Consider the following 22,728-nt stretch of genomic DNA (forward strand, 5'->3'; position numbering starts at 1 on the left):
CCGTACATTCTCAGAAACTCACATGGGCAGTTCTACGCAGTCCTACAGGGTTGCTATGAGTCTGCATTGACTCAATGGCCACGAGTATGCTGCTTTTTTGATCCCAGACCAGTGGTACTGAACACTTGCTGCACACATGAATCATCTGGGAGCTTTTACAACCAATGCTACGCAAGCCCCAGCAGGACCAATAAGTCTGAGTCTTTGGGTAAGAGGGCAGGAACAGCCCCACATGAGGCCAATGTACAATCAGGGCTGACTATGCATTCAGGCCTGAATCATGATGCTGGTCAATGCTTTTCAAACTTCAGTGTATGCTCAGGTCAGTCTTGGTTCTTGTGTAAGCTGCAGGTTGGGAACCAGCAGGTCTGGGATGAGGCCTGAGGTCTGTGTTTCTGACAAGCTCCCAGCTGATGCTGATGCTGATGCCCATGCTGTTGTTGGGGTGGGGGTGGGGGGCACATTTTGCATCACAAAGGTCTGGGCTGAGGTTTTCCAAAGGTTCCCAATGGTAAGCCCCACTGTTATTGTTGCATACAGAGTCCTGGGCTTTCCACAGACCTTGAGATGCAGGCGGTCAGCATGGGGGCCTGGTAGTCTCCAGGTGACCCTTATCATCAGGGCTAGTGGATGCTGTTGGAGACCAGCTGGGACACCTGTTAACAGTTCCTCCTTTCCCCTGCCCCAGATGGAAAGAACCAGAAGCTCTGCTTCTCTGGAGAGGAGCCTGCATGTTCCATGTATCCATTGTTTACTCCAGGGTAACAAACCGCTGCAAGATGCAGGGGCTTGAAACATTAAGGGCTTGTTCTTACTCATGGGACTGGGCGGTGTCTCATTCTGTTCTGCACGGGGTCACTGTGCGTCGGAACTGACTCGATGACACCTAACGATAACAGTGACTCACGTCTTGTGGTTTGACTGGGACACTCCCTGGTTGAAAGATCCTGCCTCCCAAAAGCCATCACGGAAAAGTCTCCCCAGGTCTGGTATCTGCCCATTAAGAAGGAGTAAGTGTCTAAGAGTACATCGACAACTTGTGTTAAGTCAGGACCTAACAGGTTCTGGTCTCACGATGCAGTGATGCTGAGGGCATCTAAGAGGGAATTTCTCTTAAGATGATGCCGTGACTACAGGTGTGTGATTTACTGTATGAAGCCTGCTCTAGGGGGATTGCTGTAACTGTTGGGCAGTTTCGAATGAAGAGGTTGGAAGGAGATCGAGTTCGAATGTCATAATCATGACAGCTAATGTTTATTGAATGCATACTGTGCGCCACACACTGTCCTAAACACGTGACATATCTCTTCCTCATGTAATGTTCATGCCAACCTTATGAACTGGGACTCCATGTCATCTATTGGGAAGCTAAAGCACAGAAAGGCTAATTAACTTGCCTGAGGTCACACAGCTAGCAGGTAGAGGAACCCCAATCTGGGTCCAGGCAGTCTGACTCTGCATAGTGTCCACTCCAATACACGGCGTACACTCAAATAAGTGGAATTCACTCCTTTGGAAGCACCAAGGACTATGGCTTTTGCCCCATATTTTGTGAGGAAGGAGAAGCAGGCTGCTTTTGCTCACCTGGGTAGATTATGTGCCCGTCACTGTCAGCCCAGAAAGGGGTAGTGAGGGATCACACCTTCAGTCAGAAGGTTCACCCTCGAATGCCCTCTCCTCTGTCCAGCACCCCATGATTGTTCAGATACCCCTAGAGTCCCCTTGTAAATCTAAAGATGGTGAAAATAGCCACATCATCTATTGCTGACCCACACCTGTCTTCAGGACAAAGTCTAACCAGGTCACCATCTTCCAGATCAGACCCTTCCCTTTCCCCTGGCTTCATCCCTCCCAATTTCCTCTCCAAGTCTTCTACTCCTGCTGACTAAGTTCTCGGGTTCCTTGCTCTCTGTCCCCTCCAGGCCACTGTCCACACTGTCCTCTGCTTGGAATCCTGTTCCCTTCTCTCTGCTACTTTTCTCATGATTCCATTACCTCCGGCTTGGATGCCATTTTCTTTGGGAACCTGCAGCATTAGGAACAGGGTCTGAGGGTTACCTCATTTGCACATTAGCGTAGCCTCTTGGATGCTGGATGAAGACGCGAGACGTCCTGAGTCAGAGATGCATGACCATTTCTTTCTCACAGAAGTAGCGGCAGTCAAAGGTCATCATTTTGGCGTCAGTGTTCTGAGACCCAGTTTCCACAGGTAGTTGTGAGGAGGGTCAAGTGAGGCTTGAATATGTTCTAGGATGCACTGCAGGAGAGAAAGCCTGACCTTTGGGAATCTGAGCCTTTTATATTGACCAGGGAGTATGCCTACCCATTGCTTTAAAGCAGCAGTTCTCAACCTGTGGGTCATGACCCCTTTGGGGCAGGGTGTGTGTGTGAAACAACCTTTACACAGGGGTTTCCCAATTCATAACAGTAGCAAATTTACAATTATGAAGTAGCAACAAAAGTAATTTTATGGTTGGGGTTACCACCAGATGAGGAACTGTATTAAAGGGTGGCGGCATTAGGAAGGTTGAGAACTATTGCTCTAAAGGTATAGCTATATTGTCTCTATCTTCCAAAGCCATTTGCCCTCTATCCTGAGAAGGGTCATCCAGAACAAAGAGAGGCAGGACCTGTGCTTTCAGAATCTGCAGAAATGCCAGAGACCATGGAGGGTTGGGTTGTTTTTACAAGTCTAAGTTCAATGCCATCTCTCTCAGTCCTTCCAGTTAGCTTCCTCTCAACTGTCCTTCAAGAGGGGCCTGCCTGCCTTTGCTCTCCCTGCTGCCCTATATCCTTTCTAGTACATTCTTGGAGACCTGGGCATCTGTCTTCCAGAACACTTATTTCAATGTGTATTTATGTATTCACTGCTTTGATGATTTGATTAACATCTGGTTACCGCATCATGCTGCATGAGGGCAACTGCTATGTCTATTTTCACAACTGCATCTGTGTTGTCCAACATGCTAGGAACTGAATAAATATTTGGGGACATTGACTTAAACGAAATAAAATCACTGAGGTCCAGGGAGATATATTGATCTGTCCAAACAGCGTCAGGCATCGGAACTCAAATTCCCCATTTACAATCCATTTTATTTTCCATCCATACTCAGTCAGGTTCTGTCTCCACAGAATGCTAGCGGTGCTGGTTGGGTGGGGCAATGGGAGGAGGTCAAGAACTATCTTTTAGTTCTTTAATATTTATTCTCCTTACTATTATGGTTGTCATTTGTTTTACCTCATTAATCATGTCAGATTTGTGTAGGTTCATCTGTATATTTAAGATTGTTTGATACATGAAAGCTAAGATAGATGACCCTTCAGAAACAGTAACAGGAGTAATGGTTACCTGAGGGTATGGGAAGAAGGGAGTATAGAGAACAGATAGCATTGATGATGATATAACCCCACTCAATGGGATCGAACAACAGAATTGTGTGTGAGTGGATATATAGAAAATATAAGATATGACAAAATGTCAAAATAAAAATAAGGGTTCCTGGGGGGGTTGGTGGGGGAGGGAGGGGATAAAGGGGAACAGATATCAAGGAGTTCAAGAAAAATGAACATTTTTTAATTGATTGTGGTAGCAAATATACAACACTGTTTGATGTGATTGAACTATGGAATGTTATATCTGTAAGAGTGCCCAATAAAGTGATATAAAAATGTCTTGGGCAGGATGAATTGAATTGTTCCTTTGCCCTTTAAGGTTCCTCTGAATTATTCTTACTTCAGGCTCCTTTGGAACCAGAGTTAGGGTAGGATGATTAAAAGCTTAAGAGGATATTCAGCTAGTGGTTCAGAGCTAAGATTATTACAGAAATTGTCAAAATACAACCTGAATGCTTCGTGTCTACATTCATGCTCTTTTGAAGTCCCATCCCACCATGACTCTGGGCTGCCTTAGACTTTGCTTTGGCCAATGGGACATTAGCAACCATGATGCAAGCCGAGGTTCAAAGCACACGTTCTCTTCTGTTGTTAACCTTAAACCCTCTAGGACCAGCTCCATGGGAATAAATCCAGGGAAGATGCCAAATACTGAAACCCACAGTCAGCTCATCTCCATTGTCCGGCCAATGTGGAGCCAACCACAGACATGTGATGGAGGTCATTCTAGCCCTGCCCGGACTTGCCTGAACTATTTGTCAACCACAGGGATTAGTTGAACGGACCCAGAGGGAAAGACCCTTTAGTTAACCACATGGATAAAACAAAAGTGTGTTCTTTAACATCATTGAGTTTGGGGGGTGGCTTGTTACATAGCATCAGCTACTTGAGATACTACCGGGCACATTTGTTTAGGTTCAGGTCCCATTCCTATCAATCATTTCATTGTTGAACTTAGTTTCTTAATCTTCCCATGGCTGCGTTTCTATAAATGAGGGTAAAAACAGATGACGGAATTAAAGGGGTGAATGTCCCGGTTATGTGAGTTCGTATTTTTTAAATTCTCAGGATGGTGTCTGGTGCATAGTATGTGCTATACGTGAACATAACTATGATGAAAGATTATGGTTTTCTACCATAATGTGTAACGAAACCAAAAAGTGTTTTTCAGCCATGAACAAATGTAGGGACGTCTACAAAGTTTGGTTTTGAAATATTGACATCGGCCTTTCCCCATTTTATGTGCACCCCCTCTCTGTGGGGGCCCCTGTACGAATGGTGGACAGGTGTAGGGGAGATTCTCCCAGCCTGCCGGCAAAGGCTCAGACTCCAGCCAGCCTCTCCACAGTGGCTACTGTGCTCCAGCAGGATCCATCTGTATTCCAGGCAGGGAGCGACAGCACAGAACAAGACATTCAAATGCACCTTGGAGACCCCATGAAGCCTTTTCTCAGGACCAGGAGCCAAAGGAGGGCAGAACCCTTCCTGCCCTGGCCTGGCCTCTGGTCTCTGCAGTCCCTCCTCAGGCTGGGGCTGTGCTCATTAGAGGGAGAACCTAGCTAATGGGGTGCTTGTGGGCCCTATGGCTGGAATGCTGCACTTGGTCTCTAAGACAAGCCTTGCAGGACCCATGGGGTCAAAGAGATCAGTGCTTTATCCAGGGATGAATGTCTGTTTCTGTAATGAAATGCCACTAAATGGTATTAATATAAATGAGTGGAGCCATCTCCCTAGTCTTGGAAGATATAATATCATGAAATTGTTCCATGGGGGGGTGGGACGGGTTGGATATCATAGTGAGCAGTTCTTTCTCATTTGGTTTATAACCAGTTCATGGTCACTTACCAGGTCACCCACATGCTGACATTCCCAATTGAGTAAAATGCTAGACTCAGACACAGAGACGAGAATAAGATGTAGAGCTGGAATACTGTAGCCCCCGGAGAAGGACATCCTGTTTGGCCAAGTGGAGGGGTAGTGAAGAAGAGGCAGGCGCTTGGTGAGATGGATTGGCACAGTGGCTGCAACAATGGGCTCTAAGCTAGGACCGATTGTGAGGACGGCGCAGGGCTGGGCGGCGTTTCCTTCTGTTGTACACAGGGTCGCTGTGAGTCGGAAGCAAATCGACGGCACCTAACAACCGTAGCATCCCAGCCTTGACCAGCCCTTTCCCTTTCATATTGCTTTTTCCTTCTGACCTCACAGATGGTGGCTTAGCAAGAGGCATGGAAACCCACTCAGATCACAGGCTTTGATGGTCTAGGGATTCATGTTCAGGTCCCAACTGAGTGACTTACCGTGTGAGTTTGGGCATGAACTTCATCTTACTGAGCCTTGCTTTCCCCAACTGTACAGCGAGGATCATACCAGTCCCCATTGGATAGGGTTGTCCGAAGGTTCTTTTCTACGTTTGTCCTATCTCCCTCCTCTCAGATTTTGGAACGCCTACTGAGGGACATCCCGCAGATGGGACGATTTCATTTTATACCACAGGAAAGAGGAGTGGATTGCTCAAAGCACCCTACAGTCAATAAGCGGGGGAGGAGGGGAGGGGCATTCTAAGATGCAGGTCCTCTCATCTCTAGGCCCCTGGTTTGTCCATCTGTTCTTCCTCTTGGGAAACCCTCCACATCAGCATACGCCTGCCTGCCTTCTGAGCGCCAAGGGACATCTGGCCTCAGTTCTTGCTTTGAGGAATTTGGTCCGGGATACTCAACTGAGGCCGAAGTCTCACAACCACATTTGGGCATGCCACTGGCTTGAGACGGGGCCATGTGGGGGCACGTATGTGTGTCAGGAATGAGGACTGTTGGGACGCAGTAAGATGCATCAATGAAGAGGAGAAAATTATGGAGTGAACTGGTGGGCCCAGAGAGAAGCATATGGCCAAGGGTGGCAGGGTCAAGAACACTCAGCCAGTGCTTGGAATGAATGGTGGATGCTCGGGCCAGGGGGGAGGGGGGATGCAGCAATGCCTGGCGCCTCCTTGGATGCTGCTCCCTCTCCACCCCAGTCTCACTACACCTTTTGGGTTTCTAGACCTCTTGCTGACCCTTTTACCAACCCGTCCTCCTGATCCTTTATCAAACCCCTCTCTATTGCCAGTCACATGAAAGGCACTGCTACCAAGGGAGGGGACAGGAGGTGAGAGCTAAAAGGTTTAGAAAGGTAAGAAGGGATGGTCTAAGGACAAATGGGAGGATAATCAGGAGAACTGACAGCCTGTCCCAAACTGGACACTGCTCTAGTGGTTGTTTGTTTTTGCTGTAAGGAACCATCCCAAACTTAAGTGATTTGAAAGACTAATTTTGTATCATCTCTCATGGTTCAGTGTGCTGACTGGACTTGGCCGTGCAGTTCTAGCCTGGTTTCTCTGATGCAGTTGCATGCAGAGGGCGGATGGGCTGCAGTCATCGAAGGCCTGACTGGGCTGGATGTCCAGAATGGCCTTGTCCCATGGGTGGCAGTCGAGGCTGGCTGTCTGGGAGCTCAACTGGGGATATAGACTGGAATGTGTGGCCTCTGTGTGTATCTTGGGCTTCTCATAGCCCAGCCGCTAGGATCTGAATGGGGGCTCTCAAGAGCAGGCATTCTAAGAGGTCCAGGCAGGAGATGAAAGCTGCTTATGATTTAGACTTGGAAGTCTCAAGACTTCATTTTTGCCAGGTTCTATGAGTCAAGCAATTCACCAAGGCCAGTTGAGGGTCAAAGGCAGGGAACTCAGGCCCCGTCTCTGAATGTTAGGAGTCTCAAAGGATTTGCAAGCCACATTATTCCATCACCAAGATGAACTACCACCAGTCCAAACAAGTACGGGCCTGTCTTTCCACTGCCCTAGCAGAGATGGCAGAAGTTACAGGGATCCTTGGCTGAGGTTTTACAGGGCAGGTGGGACTAACTAAAAGAACAAGGAGAAAAAGAAAAGGGGACCGGAAGACAGGATCCCAAAGGCTGCTCCTTTCTTTAATCAGCATCTTTATCTAGTTCATTAAAACAGCTAAAACTTACCAAGTACTTTTGATGTGCTAGGCACTATTAAAAGCTCTGTCCAGAACCATCTGATGAGTCCCAACTCCACACGCACTGCTGTGGAGTTGATGTCGACTCACAGTGACCCTATGGGACAGGGTAGGACTGTCCCTGTGAGTTCCAGAGACTGCAACTCTTTACAGGGCTAAAAAGCCCCATCTTTCTCAGGAGGAGTGACTAGTGGTTTCGAAGTGCTGATCTTGTGGTTAGCATCCCAGTGCAGAACCACTCCAGGAGCAAGTGACTACTATTAGCCGCATTCCAAGGAGGCGAGTTGAGCCAGGGGACACCAACTAACTGGAACAAGGGCACCCGGCTTGTAAGCGTGGAGATGGGCTTTTAACCAAAAGGATCTAGTTTTGGAGTCAATTTCCTGAGCCAATGCACGACGCTGCCAAATCTTCGATGAACTACTAGTATACGCTATGTCCCCAGCCCAGCGTTAATCCTTTCCTTGTGTTACCACATTTGCTATTGTGTTAGTCTGGGTTGACTAGAGAAACACATTCATAGACATTCATATGTGTATAAGAAAGAGCTTTATACAAAGAATAATTATACATAAAGAAGACATCTCAGCCCAGTCTAGATCAACTCCATAAGTCCGATATTAGCCCATATGTCCCATACCAATCTGTAACTTCCTTTTCAGACTCACGAAACCCATGTAATGATGCCGAATGCAGGAAGATCATAGGTCAATGGGTGGACAGTCTTGTGGGTCCAGAGATGATGGAAGGATCCCAGGGCCGGCATTGGTCTCCACGTGGCTCCTTCAGGTCCATTTTCAGCTTCAAACTCTCTGGAAAGCATGCAAGGCCACATGGCGGGCCGTGAGAGAGTTCGAAGCTGAAAATGGCCACTTCAGGAGAGTGTGAAAAACCACACGGAAAAATGGCCGTTAAGAGGAGTCCACAGAACCAAAAGAGGAGTCCTGGAACCAAAAGAAGAAGAAGAAAGAAGAAGAAGGAACAGAGAGGGTGTGCGTGTGTGCACAGTGCACACCGGAGAGATTCCACCCTCCGACCTGAAAAGAGCGAGAGTGGCCTGCCCTCAGTGTGCTATCAATTCCCTCCTGTGCCCATCGCATGGCTGAGGGTACTGGCCATTCTAAGTGGCTAAGTCCAGGGGCACCTGTGACGTGATGTCGCCTAGTGTGTGCCCAGGTTGACTTTCACCTGTGTCTGGGTGACCTTGGTCTGTGCGCGCCCAGCTTTGGATTAGCCCCATAGGTGTCTAAGGTGTGCCTGATTTCTTTCCAACCCCTTGATTGTGGCATGGCCAGCTACGTTTTGTTTAGCGTAGGCATTGGATGGAGACAACTCCTTTTATCCCCAATCTTTCTACCTTTCCTTGGGATTTGAATAATTTAACAATCTGTCCCTGGCCCCCATGTTCATTTTAAGTACAAAAAACTGATATACAGGCAGGTAGTTTATTATTTCATACCAACCTCCATGTTCACTGCTATCGAGTGACTCACAGCGACCCTGTCGGATAGAGTAGAACTGGCCCTGTGAGTTTCTGGACTGTAGGAATCCCTGTCTTTCTCCTATGCAGATGGCTGGTGGTTTTGAACTGCTGACCTTATGTATAACCACCACACCACCAGGGCTATTGTTTCATACAGCTAATACTTAAATAAGAACAATGAAAGAGGTACACAAAACTAGATTTTGTTGTAAGAAAGAGTTTGAAAAGAATGAAAAATATTAAATAATACTTGACAAGAACAATAAAACTGTTATTTAAGATATTTTAATTAAAAATGGTTCAAGATCATATTGCTTCTTGATTGACATCCTCACTTGCAATATTCTTGACCTTTATCTGAGCATCACCAGCTGTGTGATTTATCCTTAACCATCTTTTCACTATAGGAGGAGGATCCTATTTTGTTAGGCGATAGTCGTTGTGTTTGATAAATTAGAAAAAGGTGGTTCAGTCGGGTCCCGGCAGCAGCTGCAGCGGCTCCCATCTTCTCAGCCTCTCTTTGCCATACTCTTCTCGCGCCCGGAAACATGGCCTCTGGTGTGGCTGTCTCCGATGGTGTCATCAGGGTGTTCAATGACATGAAGGTGCGCAAATCCTCGACACCGGAGGAGGTCAAGAAGCGCAAGAAGGCGGTGCTCTTCTGCCTGAGCAAGGACAAGAAGAACATCATCCTGGAGGAGGGCAAGGAGATCCTGGTTGGGGATGTGGGCCAGACTGTGGACGACCCCTACGCCACCTTTGTCAAGATGCTGCCTGACAAGGACTGCCGCTACGCTCTGTGCGACGCCACCTACGAGACCAAGGAGAGCAAGAAGGAGGACCTGGTGTTCATCATCTGGGCCCCCGAGTGTGCACCCCGTAAGAGCAAAATGATCTGTGCCAGCTCCAGGGATGCCATCAAGAAGAAGCTGACAGGAATCAAACAGGAATTACAAGCAAACTGCTACGAGGAGGTTAAGGACCGCCGCACCCTGGCCGAGAAGCTGGCGGGCAGCGCCGTCATCTCCCTGGAGGGCAAGCCCTTGTGAGCCCCTCCACCCCTGCTAGGAGCATTCGGCAGCCCCAGACCTGCCTGCGGGGCCTGCAGGCTGCCCCCTTCCCAAATGGCTTCTGATCTTTGATTCCTCTGTTGAAACAGACCAAGTTCCCCCCCACCCCCAGGCACCACAGTTGGGGAAGGGGGCTGTATTTTTTTTAACAACCACTCCCCACCCCCCTTTGTCCAGGCTGCCAACTTCTAACTGCAGTAGTGAGTCTGTGCTTGTTCATTTAGTACTGTGTATAAGTGGAGAATTAAGATGACCCTCCCCACTCCGACTGCTCCCGCCCCCGGTCATGGACAGCCACTTGTTTGGGCCTACAAGGAACCTTCAATTAAAAAAAAAAGAAGACAAAAAAAAGTTAGAAAAAGGCGACTTCTCTTCTCTGAACATATTTTGTTCATCTTTGGAAAAACCCTTTCCACTTCTGCTGGAATTACAGCAATTGTTCTGCCAATATCTTTAGCTCTTTGAACACTGTCAGGAATTGCATAATTTTTAGAATGTTTTCCATGAAATATCAATAATCATTAATATCAAGTTGGTAATTTAAAAGTTCATTAAATGCCACCAATTGTTCTTCAGCTGCTTCCCATGGAACTAGGACTTTTTCAATATTCCAGTAGTCTGGCTCCAAAACATGGAGAGATTGTCATTTATTCCGATCTTGACATTGGCTACAGCTTGTTTTAAAGTGTTCACAATCCATTAGTCTCCCCCCCCCCCACTAAATTGTTGTTTTCTAAAAGTTTTCCCCCCAAGGAAAGCCAAAAAAATCAAAGATTTTCTACAAATTTTCTATTTTTCAGGGTTTCTGAAGTAATTAATTCAGCAACTTTTTTTTTTTGGTGCGGACCCTTATGTTTCTATAGGCTCATTGTGCCCTAGCTTCCTATTGGCTTCACTGGTTGGGCAGTGCCAGCACACTCACTCCTCATATTTCTTGGGAATCCGGGGCGTAGCAAACGCTGAAATGAGTGAAATGAGTGACAGCGTGCCATCGTCTGCTCGACACATTTCCTCTTTCTGTTACATGTTTGTTTACTCAAGTAACAAATGCAAAGAAACAAAAATGTCATATTTCATCGAAGTCTAACAAGTTTTATGAAGTGAGTAGATAAACATGACAAGCACAGTCCTGTCTAATTGTTTTATACCTATAGATGGAATGAACATGACGACTGGGCGCTGACAATAGGCTGCTGTGCAGATGAACTTTAAAGAGAGCGAACCATGTAAATTTGTGATTTCCACATTGGGAAGAGAACCCTTGATTACAAGTGCCATTTGAACAACTGGTTTGCTAGACTCAACAAAGAATTAGTTATTGGTCCTGTGGAACCGGTGTCAACCGGCTGAATCTCACCACCGAATCTACTGCATTGAGATCACTGTGTGAGAATATAGTGAGGGATGCAGACGTCACTATCAGTCCCCGCTCTTAGGTGATGAGGAATTGATCCCAGAAACCTCTGAAACGGTCTCAAGGCAAGCATGCTGGTCTCGGGCACTGAGCCTTGGCCCAGAGGTGATAGGCCATCTCACCTTTGTGATTGTACTCTCCCAGGTACAGCCACCAACAGCTCGGCGGATCTAAAAGACCGGGTTGAGTTTGACAAGGAAGCCCAAGTGAAGGAGATGGGATCAGACAGTGCAGACGTCTGTTTTTGTTGGATAAACGTGTGGAGAAGCAGCTCAGGGTAATGTTGGGATAAGGGAGATGCCGAGGACAGATGGTCGCTTGCATTTTGTATGGTGGCCAAGAATGGCAGAGCTGATAGACTCGATAGCCCGCACTACCTTCAAGTTTCTTTCTCAGGCAAAGACGTCTGCAGGAGTCCAAGAGGCTCTGGCTGCCTCTGACCTCTGTTCAAGTTCTTCCATAGTTGCGGGGATGAATAATCCATCCTGGAAGCAGAGAGGATGGAGTTTGGTGGGACAGCACCTAGTGCACCTCAACCTTTAACTGGATGATATGTAAATACACACCCCCTTGTTGTTTCTTGCCTACCTCACAGCTATACTTTTATGTTTTTATGGCAATGAAGAATCAAGAAAGCCACCTGTGGCCACTGAACCCAGAGGAAGCTCCCTCCCCGTGGTGGGCTCCATGGCTACCTTCTCCTTTACGGATCCCGCTGCAACATCCAACTGTGTTACCATTGTATTACAGGTCCTCCCAGTGGGGCAAGCCTGGGAATAGAGTGGCCCTCATCACTTATGGACTCCCACAGCATCTGGCATTTTTCCTTCATAACATTTGTGGGGGCCATAATTTTGAGATGCCCACCGAGGCTTGTCCCACATGCACTGCCTCCCCTCTCCATTAATTTGGTGGCATTTAGTGCTTCTGAGGAGGTAGGATGCATCAGATCAAGCAGTCGGATGTAGGCTGTTAGGGAGGAGGACTTGGAAATAGCGGACTGACTAGACCCGGGGTAACTTTGCTGTGAGGATAAGCCAATCTCAGCCAGGACCTGCACAAAGGTCTGAGGAGATGAACAGGGTGGTTGAGAGGGGGCCGCGATGAAGGGCTAGATTCTCTCCCTTGTAACAGGCTCCTCCTGCCCCCAGAATATAGGTGTAAGCCCTTCACAGGGAACAAACTGCACACTATCCTACCTGCGTTGATGGGCTGTATTTTCAACACTTACAACTAAGGCTTGGGATACAAATGTAGACCAGCTATACTCCTTGGGCAAGGACGTCAGGCTTGGTAAAGCAGAGGGGCCTTGAATGAGAGGAAGATTCTCAACTAGATGGATGGACACAGCGGCTGCCAGAGCACTCAAGCATAAGAGCAATTGTGAGGGTGGCGCAGACACGGGCGGTGGTTTCTTCTGTTGTACATCGGCCGCTACCAGTCGGAACCAACTTGATGGCACCTACCAACGACAACAACCTAGAACAATAGTGAGGAGTCCTGGTGGCAAAGTGAGTTACACATTGGGCTGTGAAGAGGAAGGTGAGCGGTTCAAACCCAAGGGAGAAAGATGAGGCTTTCTGCCCCGGGAAAGATTGATAGTTTGGGAAACTCAAAGGGTCTGTTCTACTCTGCCCCATAGGGTTACGATGAGTCAGAATCATTTCAATGGCAGGTGGTGTTTGGGGGGTGGGGTGGGGAGTGAAGGAGAGAGGGCAGGCTGATTTAAACAATCCAACCCAACTCCTTGAACAGTTCGTGTTCTGAAATTCTTTCTTGTGGGGGACCTGGGGGAGAGAGTCCATCAGGAGTTTTCATCCTTCGTGCTTAAAGACTCAATTGTATGTCTGCATCCTGTACTAACCCGATGGCAGAAATAAAACGCCATGGTACCTTACCGGAAGACTGCAGCCCTGAGGGCACTGGGAAGCGGGCATCCGAGGTCACTGCTGATTTTATAACAATGCTGCCTGACCGTGTGTGTGTGTGTGTGTGTGTGTGTGTGTGTGTGTGTGTGTGTGTGTGTGTGTGTGTGGTATTGGAGAAAAGAAGTGCAGCTGAGATGATAAAAGGGGAGAGGAGAGAGGAGGGAAGTTTGCTCTGAACTTGAAACTAAACCTGTGGCCGGCCATCAATGCCAATTCAAGGCTACTCGGTGTGTGTCTGAGTAGAATTGTGCTCCACAGGATTGTCAATGGCCGGTTTGGGGAGATGGGTCACACCTGACCTTTCTTCCGAGGCACTTCCAACCTCCATCCTCCAACCTCCAACGTTTCTGTGAGCAGGTGAACACCTGAATTCCGCATACGCAGAGCCTCCAAGAAGCAGCTAATGGAGACTGCTACTTTTTTTTTATTTTTAATCATTTTACTGGGGGCTCGTACAACTCTTATCACATACATCCATTGTGTCAAGCACATTTGTACATTTGTTGCCATCATCAGTCTCAAAACATGTGCTTTCTACTTGAGCCCTTGGTATCAGCTTCTCATTTCCCCCCCTTCCTCCCCCACCCTCGCTCCCTCATGAACGCTTGATAATTTATAAATTATTATTATATTTTCATGTCTTACATTGACCGATGGATGTCTCCCTTCACCCACTTTTCTGTTGCCCATCCCCCTGGAAGGGGTTAGAGGTAGATTCATTGTGATCAGTTTCCTCGTTCTCCCCCACCTTCCCCTTCCCCTCCTGGTATGGTTACTCTCACTATTGGTCCTGAGGGGTCTCTCTGTCCTGGCTTCCCTGTGTTTCCAGCTCTTAGGTACACAGAGACTGCTAATCTTGTGGAACGTCGGAAAGAAGCAGATCTCTTGCTAAGTCACAGAGGATTCTGGCACCAGACCTCGCCAGCCTCAAGGTCCCCCCGCTTGGAGGTCTCAGGAGTTGCTTGTTGGGACTCCCCTAAGGCTGCTCCAGGCTCCCGGCCTCGGCATACTAGGTCCTGGTTCTTCTGCACGGCCCTGTGCGTGGGCTGGAATAGTTTAGGCAGAACCGCCGCGTTCCTGATTGACTTGTTTCCATCGAGTCCATACCTATTAGGGATCTGTTGGTAATTATCCGGCTCCACCGGAGCCCCTGGGGGCCTGTATTCCAAGGCAGTAATGAGTCTGAGCAGCCTCCCTGGCATAATAAACAGCGCCTGGTGCGGGCGGAAGGGCGCGGGCTTCCTCTCTCAATAGGATGACTCCGTTTCAAGGACGACCAAGGGACCACAATCACCAGCGCACTTTAATTGCTTTTGTAAAACTGCAGATGAGTCGCAGGCATGGAGGTCCCCCTCGGGTCCGGATTGGGAAGCGAGCTCTTTGTACATCTTGCTAGTTTGAAAGGTGGTAGCAGGAACACCACCACCAACCCAAACCCAATCCGCGACCTTTGAGTGGATTGTGACTCACAGCTGCCCTGCAGAGTGGAGGAGAACCGCCCCATTTCCAGAAGGCGGTCAAACTTCACTCCCGAAGCAGATAGCCTGGTTCTGTCACCCCTGGAGCAGCAACATGGGGGATTGAAAAGGGCTGACTTCCCTGGAGTCAGCCGCTGGCTAACAATTCGGTTAGGCCCTGAGTGCTTTAACCACCGTGCCACCAGGGTCTCTCAAGATCAACTAAACAACCCACTGCCCCTGCGTTGATTCTTGGGGGTCCCTTTCACAGGGGTGGCCCAGTTCCTAACAGTACCAAAATTATAGTTATGAAGTAGCAACGAAAATAATTTTACGGTTGGGGGTGACCACAACATGAGGAACCTTAAAGGGCCGTGTCAAGGAAGGTTGAGAACCGCTGCCTAGAGTGACCTGGTAGAAGGGTCCAGGTGGATTTCCAAGGCTAACTCTCGGCAGGTGAAAGTGTGGTTTTTCTCCCTCCGAGGGGCTGGTGGTTTGGAATCGCTGACCTTGGGGCTAGTAGCCCAGCGTGTGCGTGTTACACTCCTTTTAACGGCCCACAGTGAGTGTTTCTTACGGTCAGGCTCTGTGTGAAGCATCTCGTGGGCATTGTTTTATCTTAAACGCTCTTTATGCATGCTGACCTTGGCTTTGAGTAGCCCCCCACTCATGGTGATAGTGTGAGGCTCTGGGCACGCCGCTTCCTGATGGTTGGTATGTTGGAGTTCATTGTTGGGGTGATGTCCGTCCCTTGTGGGAGGCTTCCCCTCACTGACCCTCTGCTTTACCATCGATGTGAATGGAAGTCTCCTCAGCCTTGCTTCCAACGAGCATTTCGGTTACTGAAGAAATAAAACCTTAGGGCACAGAGAGGACTGTCATGGTACCCATTTTATAGATGAAGAAAACGAGGCTCAGAGGCAGGGAGGTGATTTTCCCGTTGGTAAAGGATCGGCCTCGATTAGAATACCAGCAGTGGTCCATCTTGGGGGGCTGAGAAGGGAGGCCAGAGGCCTGGGCAGGTAGGTGCATAGGAGGAACTGTTTCTCCTTCGCTTTGTTTTTCATGACTCGAGGGAGAGGTGGCTATTTAAAAGAGATGAAGGTCCAGTAGTGCCATAATTTCACATGTGACCTCTGTCATGGTTACTCCTTTTGTCTTTCACAAGGAGGGAAAGAGGAGACCAGTAAAATCTCCTAAGCAATCTCCAGGAGCCCTGTGGTAGAGCAAATGGTTAATGTGCTCTACTGCGAACCAGGAGGCTGGAAGTTTGAGCCTAACTGGAAATGCCGTGGAAGAAAGGCCTGGTGATCAACCTTCCCCCAAAGTCAGCCAATGGAGCTCAGTTCTACTCTGAGTCGTGAATCAGAATCAACTTAATGGCAATAGGTTAACTGTTCGACCGCCTCCGTGTTCCTGTAAGTCATTGCAGAATCCTTGAAAGCGCCCAAACATGAAAACATAGCAAGATGTCTTAGTGACCACACCCAGAAAGTTTAGGGGGGAAATTGGTTTTTAAAGACAAACAGATAAGATGGTTTTTCAGAAGAGAAGAAATCAGCAGCCCTATGCACCACTTATACCAACACACACTACTCAGAATGCTAGAATTTTGGATGATTTTTCTTCTTGTTTTTATACTGCACATGATTTTAATTTTTAAAGATATCTAAACCAGATATTTTTTTAACACAGCCATTAAAATTTTTTCTAAAAGCTTGGCTGCAAATGTAAACCATTTTAAAAAATGGAAATAAGATGCAACAACTTCCAGTTTATGGGATCAGCTGAAGCTGAAGTCAGGATAAAGAATTGCCCCCAGTGCTGTCGACATTAAACATAGAAAATGGAAATGAAGAAAATGAGCATTGACCTCAAGTGTCAGGAAAAGAAGAACAACAAAATAAATCCAAGGAAACAGGACCTGGAAAATTCATAAATTGAACTATTAAAAAAAGAGAGAGAAAGCTAAATTCAAGACCTGCTTCTTTAAAAAGACCATAGGAATAATAAACCTCTGGAAAACCTATTTAAGAAAATAAGTGGACTTTAGAATGGAAAGGGAATCAGAACTATGGAATTAGAAGATATTTTAAGAGGATTATCAAAGGCTCTTCTATAATACAGTGCAAGTAAATTTGAAAATCCGTATGACATGGATTCTATTTGACAATAATACAAATGATTAAATTGACTAAAGAAAGAAGTAGAGATGTAAATAGACCAGTAAGCTTGAAGGAAAAGGTAGGCACTGTGAACAAACAAGGAAAAATAAAACTACTTGCCCCAACGATTGTAGACTCAATTTATGGATGAATTCTTTTAAGCACACAAAGAACAAGTCATTTCCGGACTATTTGAATAGCTAGAGCAAATAAAGAAAAGTTACACAAATTGTTTTCAGATGCTAGTATAATCGAAAGCAAAATCAGACAAAAGTATTGCAAAAAAGAATATTATCAACCAACCAAACTTGATTAAGAATACTGATTTCAAAGTTCTCATGAAATACCATCAAAGAGATTCTAATTGGATTGATTCTAACATTCATGAAAAGTACAATGAATCATGACTCTGTCATACTTATTTGTGTAATGCAAGGATGGCTTAGTGCTGGGAGAGTTATTAATACTTCTGTTTATATCAATCAGGGACCCCGGTGCATTTGTATGAGTTGGAATCCACTCAATGGCAGTGAGTAGATTCATATCAATAAATCCAAGGAGGAAAACCAAATGATTAATGCTGTAGATTTGATGAAAAGCATTTGATAATCATTAGCACTCATTTTTACTTAAAATGCCAGATAAAATAGGAATAGAAGAGTAATTAAGAAGATGACTAATTTTGTCTTAAAACATTAACCAAAGGCAAAACATTAGTGACAATCCCTTAGTGGTAAATAACTGAGAGATTCCCATTATGATTACCATATCATCAATATTTAACTCTGCTAGCTTTTCAGGAATTATTATTATTTTTTAATCATTTTACTGGGGGCTCTTACAGCTCTTATCACAATCCATACATATATCCATTTTGGCAAACACATCTGTACGTATGTTGTCATCATCTTTTTCAAAACATTTTCTTTCTACTTGAGCCCCTGGCATCAGCTCCTCATTTTCCCTCCTCCCTCCCCTACTCTCCCTCCCCTTTGTCCCCTTGATACTTTATAAATTATTATTTTTTCATGTTTTATGCCGACTGCTGTCTCATTTCACCCACTTTCCTGCTGTTCATCCCCATGACATGGGGGCCGTACTTCGACCATTGTGATCGCTTCCCCCTTACTCTCCCCTCCCCTTCAACTCTTACCTTCCTAGTATCTCTGCTCCCCTTATTGGTCCTGAGGGTTTATCTGTTCTGGATTCCCTGTGTTGCGAGCTCTTATCTGTACTAGTGTACATGTTCTGGTCTAGCCAGATTTGTAAGATAGAAATGGGGTCATGGTAGTGGGTGGAGTGAGAGGGAGGAAGCATTAAAGAACCAGAGGACAGTTACATGTTTCCTTGGTGCTATACTGCTCCCTGACTGGTTCTTCTCTTCCTTGTGGCTGTTCTCACAGGGGGTGTCCAATTGACTACTGATGGCCTTTGGGTCTCCACTCTGCCCTCCCCCTCATTCCCATTGATAGGCTTTTTGTTTCTTTTGGTTTGGGTCTTTGATGACTGATACCTGATCCCATCAACACCTCTTGATCACACAGGCTGTTGTGCTTCTTCCATGTGGGTTTTGTTGCTTCTCAGCTAGATGGCTGCTTGTTTATCTTCAAGCCTTTAAGACTGCATACGCTATATCTTTTGATAGCTGGGCACCATCAACTTTCTTCACCACATTTGTGAACTGGTGCATATTGTTGCTGACTTTATGGATGGCCTGTACAGGTTTGACTTTGCTTATGGATGCAGACTTCACAAAGTTCCAACTGGAATGAAGACCCTTCATGTTGAACAATATGATTGTCTTCTCAGAGAACTGGGTTGATGTAAGTGGGCAGTATATAAATTGGATACTCAAAATTGTGGGGATAAAGGCATGAAGTGGTTGCCTTACAAACTTTCATAGGTGGGGGGAATATATTCATAGGATTATTGGGTTAAGGTGTAGGTTACTTAATTGCAATTTTGAAGCTAAAGAATTATGTACAGGTGCCAGGTTGGCAAGGGGTGGATTGAGTTAGTTTATTGTGCCAACCTGGCCGATAAACATGTGTGGGATTAATTGAAGGGCGGGGGGATAAATGGCTCAGTAAGCTTTGCCTTTCTAGTTCTTGGGTCTCTTGTTTGTGATGGTCTCACCAGGGTGCAGCTTCCTTAGCAGTTCTCTGCTTCAGCTTGTGAGGCTGACTTCCTGCAAGACATCCCCAAGGAGAAGCCACATGGACCTACCCCGATGCAGCCCTGGGTGCTGGAACACCCGTGTGGAGACCCCTGCCAGTGCTGACATGCTTATACATTCATTGACTTGGCTTTCCTCCTGCAGTCGGCATCATTGCGTCTGTTTTGTGAGATGGAGGAGGACTTTGTGGATTGGTGTTGGACATACGGATTAATGGGTTAATGTTGGACTTGTGGGCTTGAGCAGCACTGGGTTGGGATGTTTTCTTGATGCACATTTAACCCTGATACATGAGTTTCTGTGGATTTGTTTCTCTAAAGTACCCAGACTAACACATGCACCCATTTTGTCTTCAGAGATCGTGTCAGGGAAGATAAACATCACAGATTGCCATTAGTAGAAGAAATTTTTCTTGCATTGAGGGAGTACTTGAGTGGAGGCCCAATATCCATCTGCTACTGTAATACTTTATAAACAAATATATGCACATATCTCTATTCTCCTGTCATTGTATATAAATGTATTTACATATATACATGCCTGTATTTAGACCTCTATAACTATTCTATGCCTCCCAGTCAGGAATTATTTTTTATATAATACAATCTAGTCAGAGATGTGGACTCTGTCTCATTCTAAATTTCAATTTAAAAAGCTATATATATTTGTTGAAACAATACTGATCGATGCAAGTCAATCATCCAATGTAAAATTTATAGTTTTTCTTCCTTCTTCAATACTAATATCCTTAATCTAAAATCCAAATCCATTCAACTCATGGAAACCCTATATGACAAAATAAAACTGCCTCCCATGGTTTCCAAGGTTATAATCTCTTCAGGAGCCAACTGCCACATTTTCCTCCCATGGAGCACTTGGTGGGTTTGAACCTACGATGTTCCAGTTTGCAGCCAAGTGCTGAACCACTCTGCCACCACAGTTTCTTCATATCTTTAACAACAAAATCAAAACATCCAACCCAGTGCCATCAAGCCAATTCTGACTGATAGGAGCCATATAAGGCAGAATAAAACTGCCCTTCTGGGTTTCTGAGACTGTAATTCAGGGAACAGACAACCTCATATTTCTCCTGTGGAATATCTGATGGATTTGAACCACTGAATGTTGGGTTTGTAGCCCAACACTTAACTCACTGTACCTGAAGATCCCTATTAAGCAGTGTTAACAATAATGTGAATTTCCTTTAATATTTTTCTTCCCTTACATAAATCTAGGAAGCAAATAATTCTATAGATTCTCTATTTTCTTTAAAAAGTGGGAAATGCAAAATATATTATTCTTCAGCTTGCTTTTATCAGTTACCAATTTATCATGAATATCCTAATTAGTACACAACCAAATAGACAGGTGGGCAGATGGGTGCCATCAGGTTGACTCCTACTCAGGGCAAGCTTATGGACTGGAGAAGGACGTGTTGCCATGTCTGAAATCATCCTCACAAACGTCAGTGTTCAAGTCTATCATTGCAACTATGATTCCAGTTCATCTCTTGAAGGGGCCCTATCCAAAGCCTTGCTGTCACTGGCTCTATCCACCAGCTATCACCAAACATGATAACCTTCTTTATTACATAATCCTTCTTGGTGATCTAGCCAAGTCAATATTCTTACGGTTCTGAAAACCATAAATTGTCATTGGCTAATTTTCTAAGGTATCTCACCAGTACTTTCTTCCTAGTCTTAATGTGGAAGCTTTGCTGAAACCTGTCCAGCTGGGTGAACCTGCTGGAATTTAAAATTCCAGTGGCATAACTCTGAACATCACATTAACATGCAAGCCACCCTCGCAGGACAGTCAAGTGATAGTAATACACAGTAATCTACATGATTAAAATGGTTGCTCATTAAAAATTTGTTCAGTGAAGTAGTTGGGTGCTTCTGGGTTAATAGTGGGAAAAGAGGAGAGTTTGTAGCAGGTGTCTGCCTCTCCACCTCTGCCCCCACAATTCCTCTCTAGCTTTGAGCTATTCCTCACCACTGAGCAAAAGAGCTTCCTTTGTTGTTTGGGCTTCATGGTCATCTGTTTATTCCTTAATTCCTGAAGCAGGAGGCGCCTTAAGAGGAGCCACATACCTCCTCTATAAACAGTTCACCAACATATCCCTTCGAACCACAGAAGAGCCTCGACTTGGGAGGAAGTTTGGTAAATATGATTTTCAATCACTATCGGTTGAGGGTCCTAATGACGCTTGGAAGGAACCCTGGAGATACAATGGTTTGCTAACCAAAAGTTCAGAGGTTGGAATCCACTAGCTGCTCAGCAGGAAAAAGACTTGACCGTTTGCTTCTGTAAAGATTACAGCCCCAGAAACCCTTTGAGAAGTTCTACTCTGTCTCATGATGTCACCATGCGTTAGAATCGGCTTGATGGCGTACACCAATGTCAACACCTGTGGTACTTTGAGTGTTGCCCCAGATAACTGTGTAGATAGATGTCTTGCTCCACAATCTAGATCTAAATCAAAAGCTGATCAGGGGGTGGAGAAATGAGCATGAATATATTTTACTATATGGTAATCTGGTACAATCTTTATGTAAGGCAACTTGTGGACCTAAAGTGGCACACCATCTGACTAGGTATTGTGCCATAAGCATGTGCATGTGCACGAGCACCCGCACCCACACAACCAAAGAGCTGAACAAACCTTTCTGGATGAGGGTGTTCACCATCAATTCATTACAATATCAAAATGTTCATCACTGCTTTTTAGGGATGCACAGTACTCCACAGTATGTATGAGAAACTATTCCCAATCATTAGCCATAAGAGAAATGCAAATTAAAACAACGATGAGATACCACCTAACACCCTCAAAGATAGCCCAATTCAAAAAATCAGAAAGCAGCCAGTGTTGGAGGGGCTGTGGGGAGATAGGAACTCTGATCAACGGCTGGTGGACCTGTAGGTCTGTACAGCCACTATGGAAATTGATTTGGCGATATCAAAGGCAGATGGACATTCAGCTACCATATGACTCAACAATCCCCCTACTGGGCACATACCCAGAAGAGGCAAGAAACAAACCACAGCCAGACATCTGTGCGCCAATGTTCTTCGAGGCACAGTTCACAATTGCAAGGAGCTGGAAATAATCCACATTTCCATCAGCAGATGAATGGATTAAAAAACTGGGCTCCATACATGCAATGGAGGCTTACTTATTATAAAAGATTCCTAGCCCTGGAGAGGAACCTCTGGTTGGAGCTTAGTTACTACCCCAAAGACTAGAGCAGCGGTTCTCCACCTGGGGGTCTCGACCCCTTTGGGGGTTGAATGATCCTTTCACAGGGTTCATCTGATTCGTAACAGTAGCAAAATTAGTTATGAAGCAGCAGTGGAAATAATTTTATGGTTGAGGGGTCACCACAACACAAGGAACTGTATTAAAGCGTCGCGGGATTAGGAAGGTTGAGACTCCAGGCCATCCATTTGTGCCATTGAAGAAAAGCCTGGTGATCTATGTCCCCACAACCAGCCATGACAACCTCACAGAGCACAGGTCTCCTCTGACACAAGGAGAGCAGCCATGCGTCGGAGTGCGTGACGCACACCAATGGTTCTTCTAGAACGGACTCAGGTTACTGCAAACCTCCCACCAC

General features: G+C 46.0%; 1 protein-coding gene across 1 annotated transcript; it reads left to right on the top strand.

Moving 5' to 3' along the window:
- The first annotated feature begins 9,370 nt into the window (after window positions 1-9,370).
- Window positions 9,371-9,947, top strand: LOC101660056 (cofilin-1-like). Its single transcript, XM_045286078.1, has one exon. The coding sequence runs from the start codon at window positions 9,447-9,449 to the stop codon at window positions 9,945-9,947; it is 501 nt and encodes a 166-aa protein (XP_045142013.1). The 5' UTR covers window positions 9,371-9,446.
- Window positions 9,948-22,728: the final 12,781 nt, after the last annotated feature.

This window comes from Echinops telfairi, unplaced genomic scaffold, assembly GCF_000313985.2.
Source record: "Echinops telfairi isolate 266 unplaced genomic scaffold, ASM31398v2 ScPeMD7_5;HRSCAF=22, whole genome shotgun sequence".
Taxonomy (NCBI): Eukaryota; Metazoa; Chordata; class Mammalia; order Afrosoricida; family Tenrecidae; genus Echinops; species Echinops telfairi.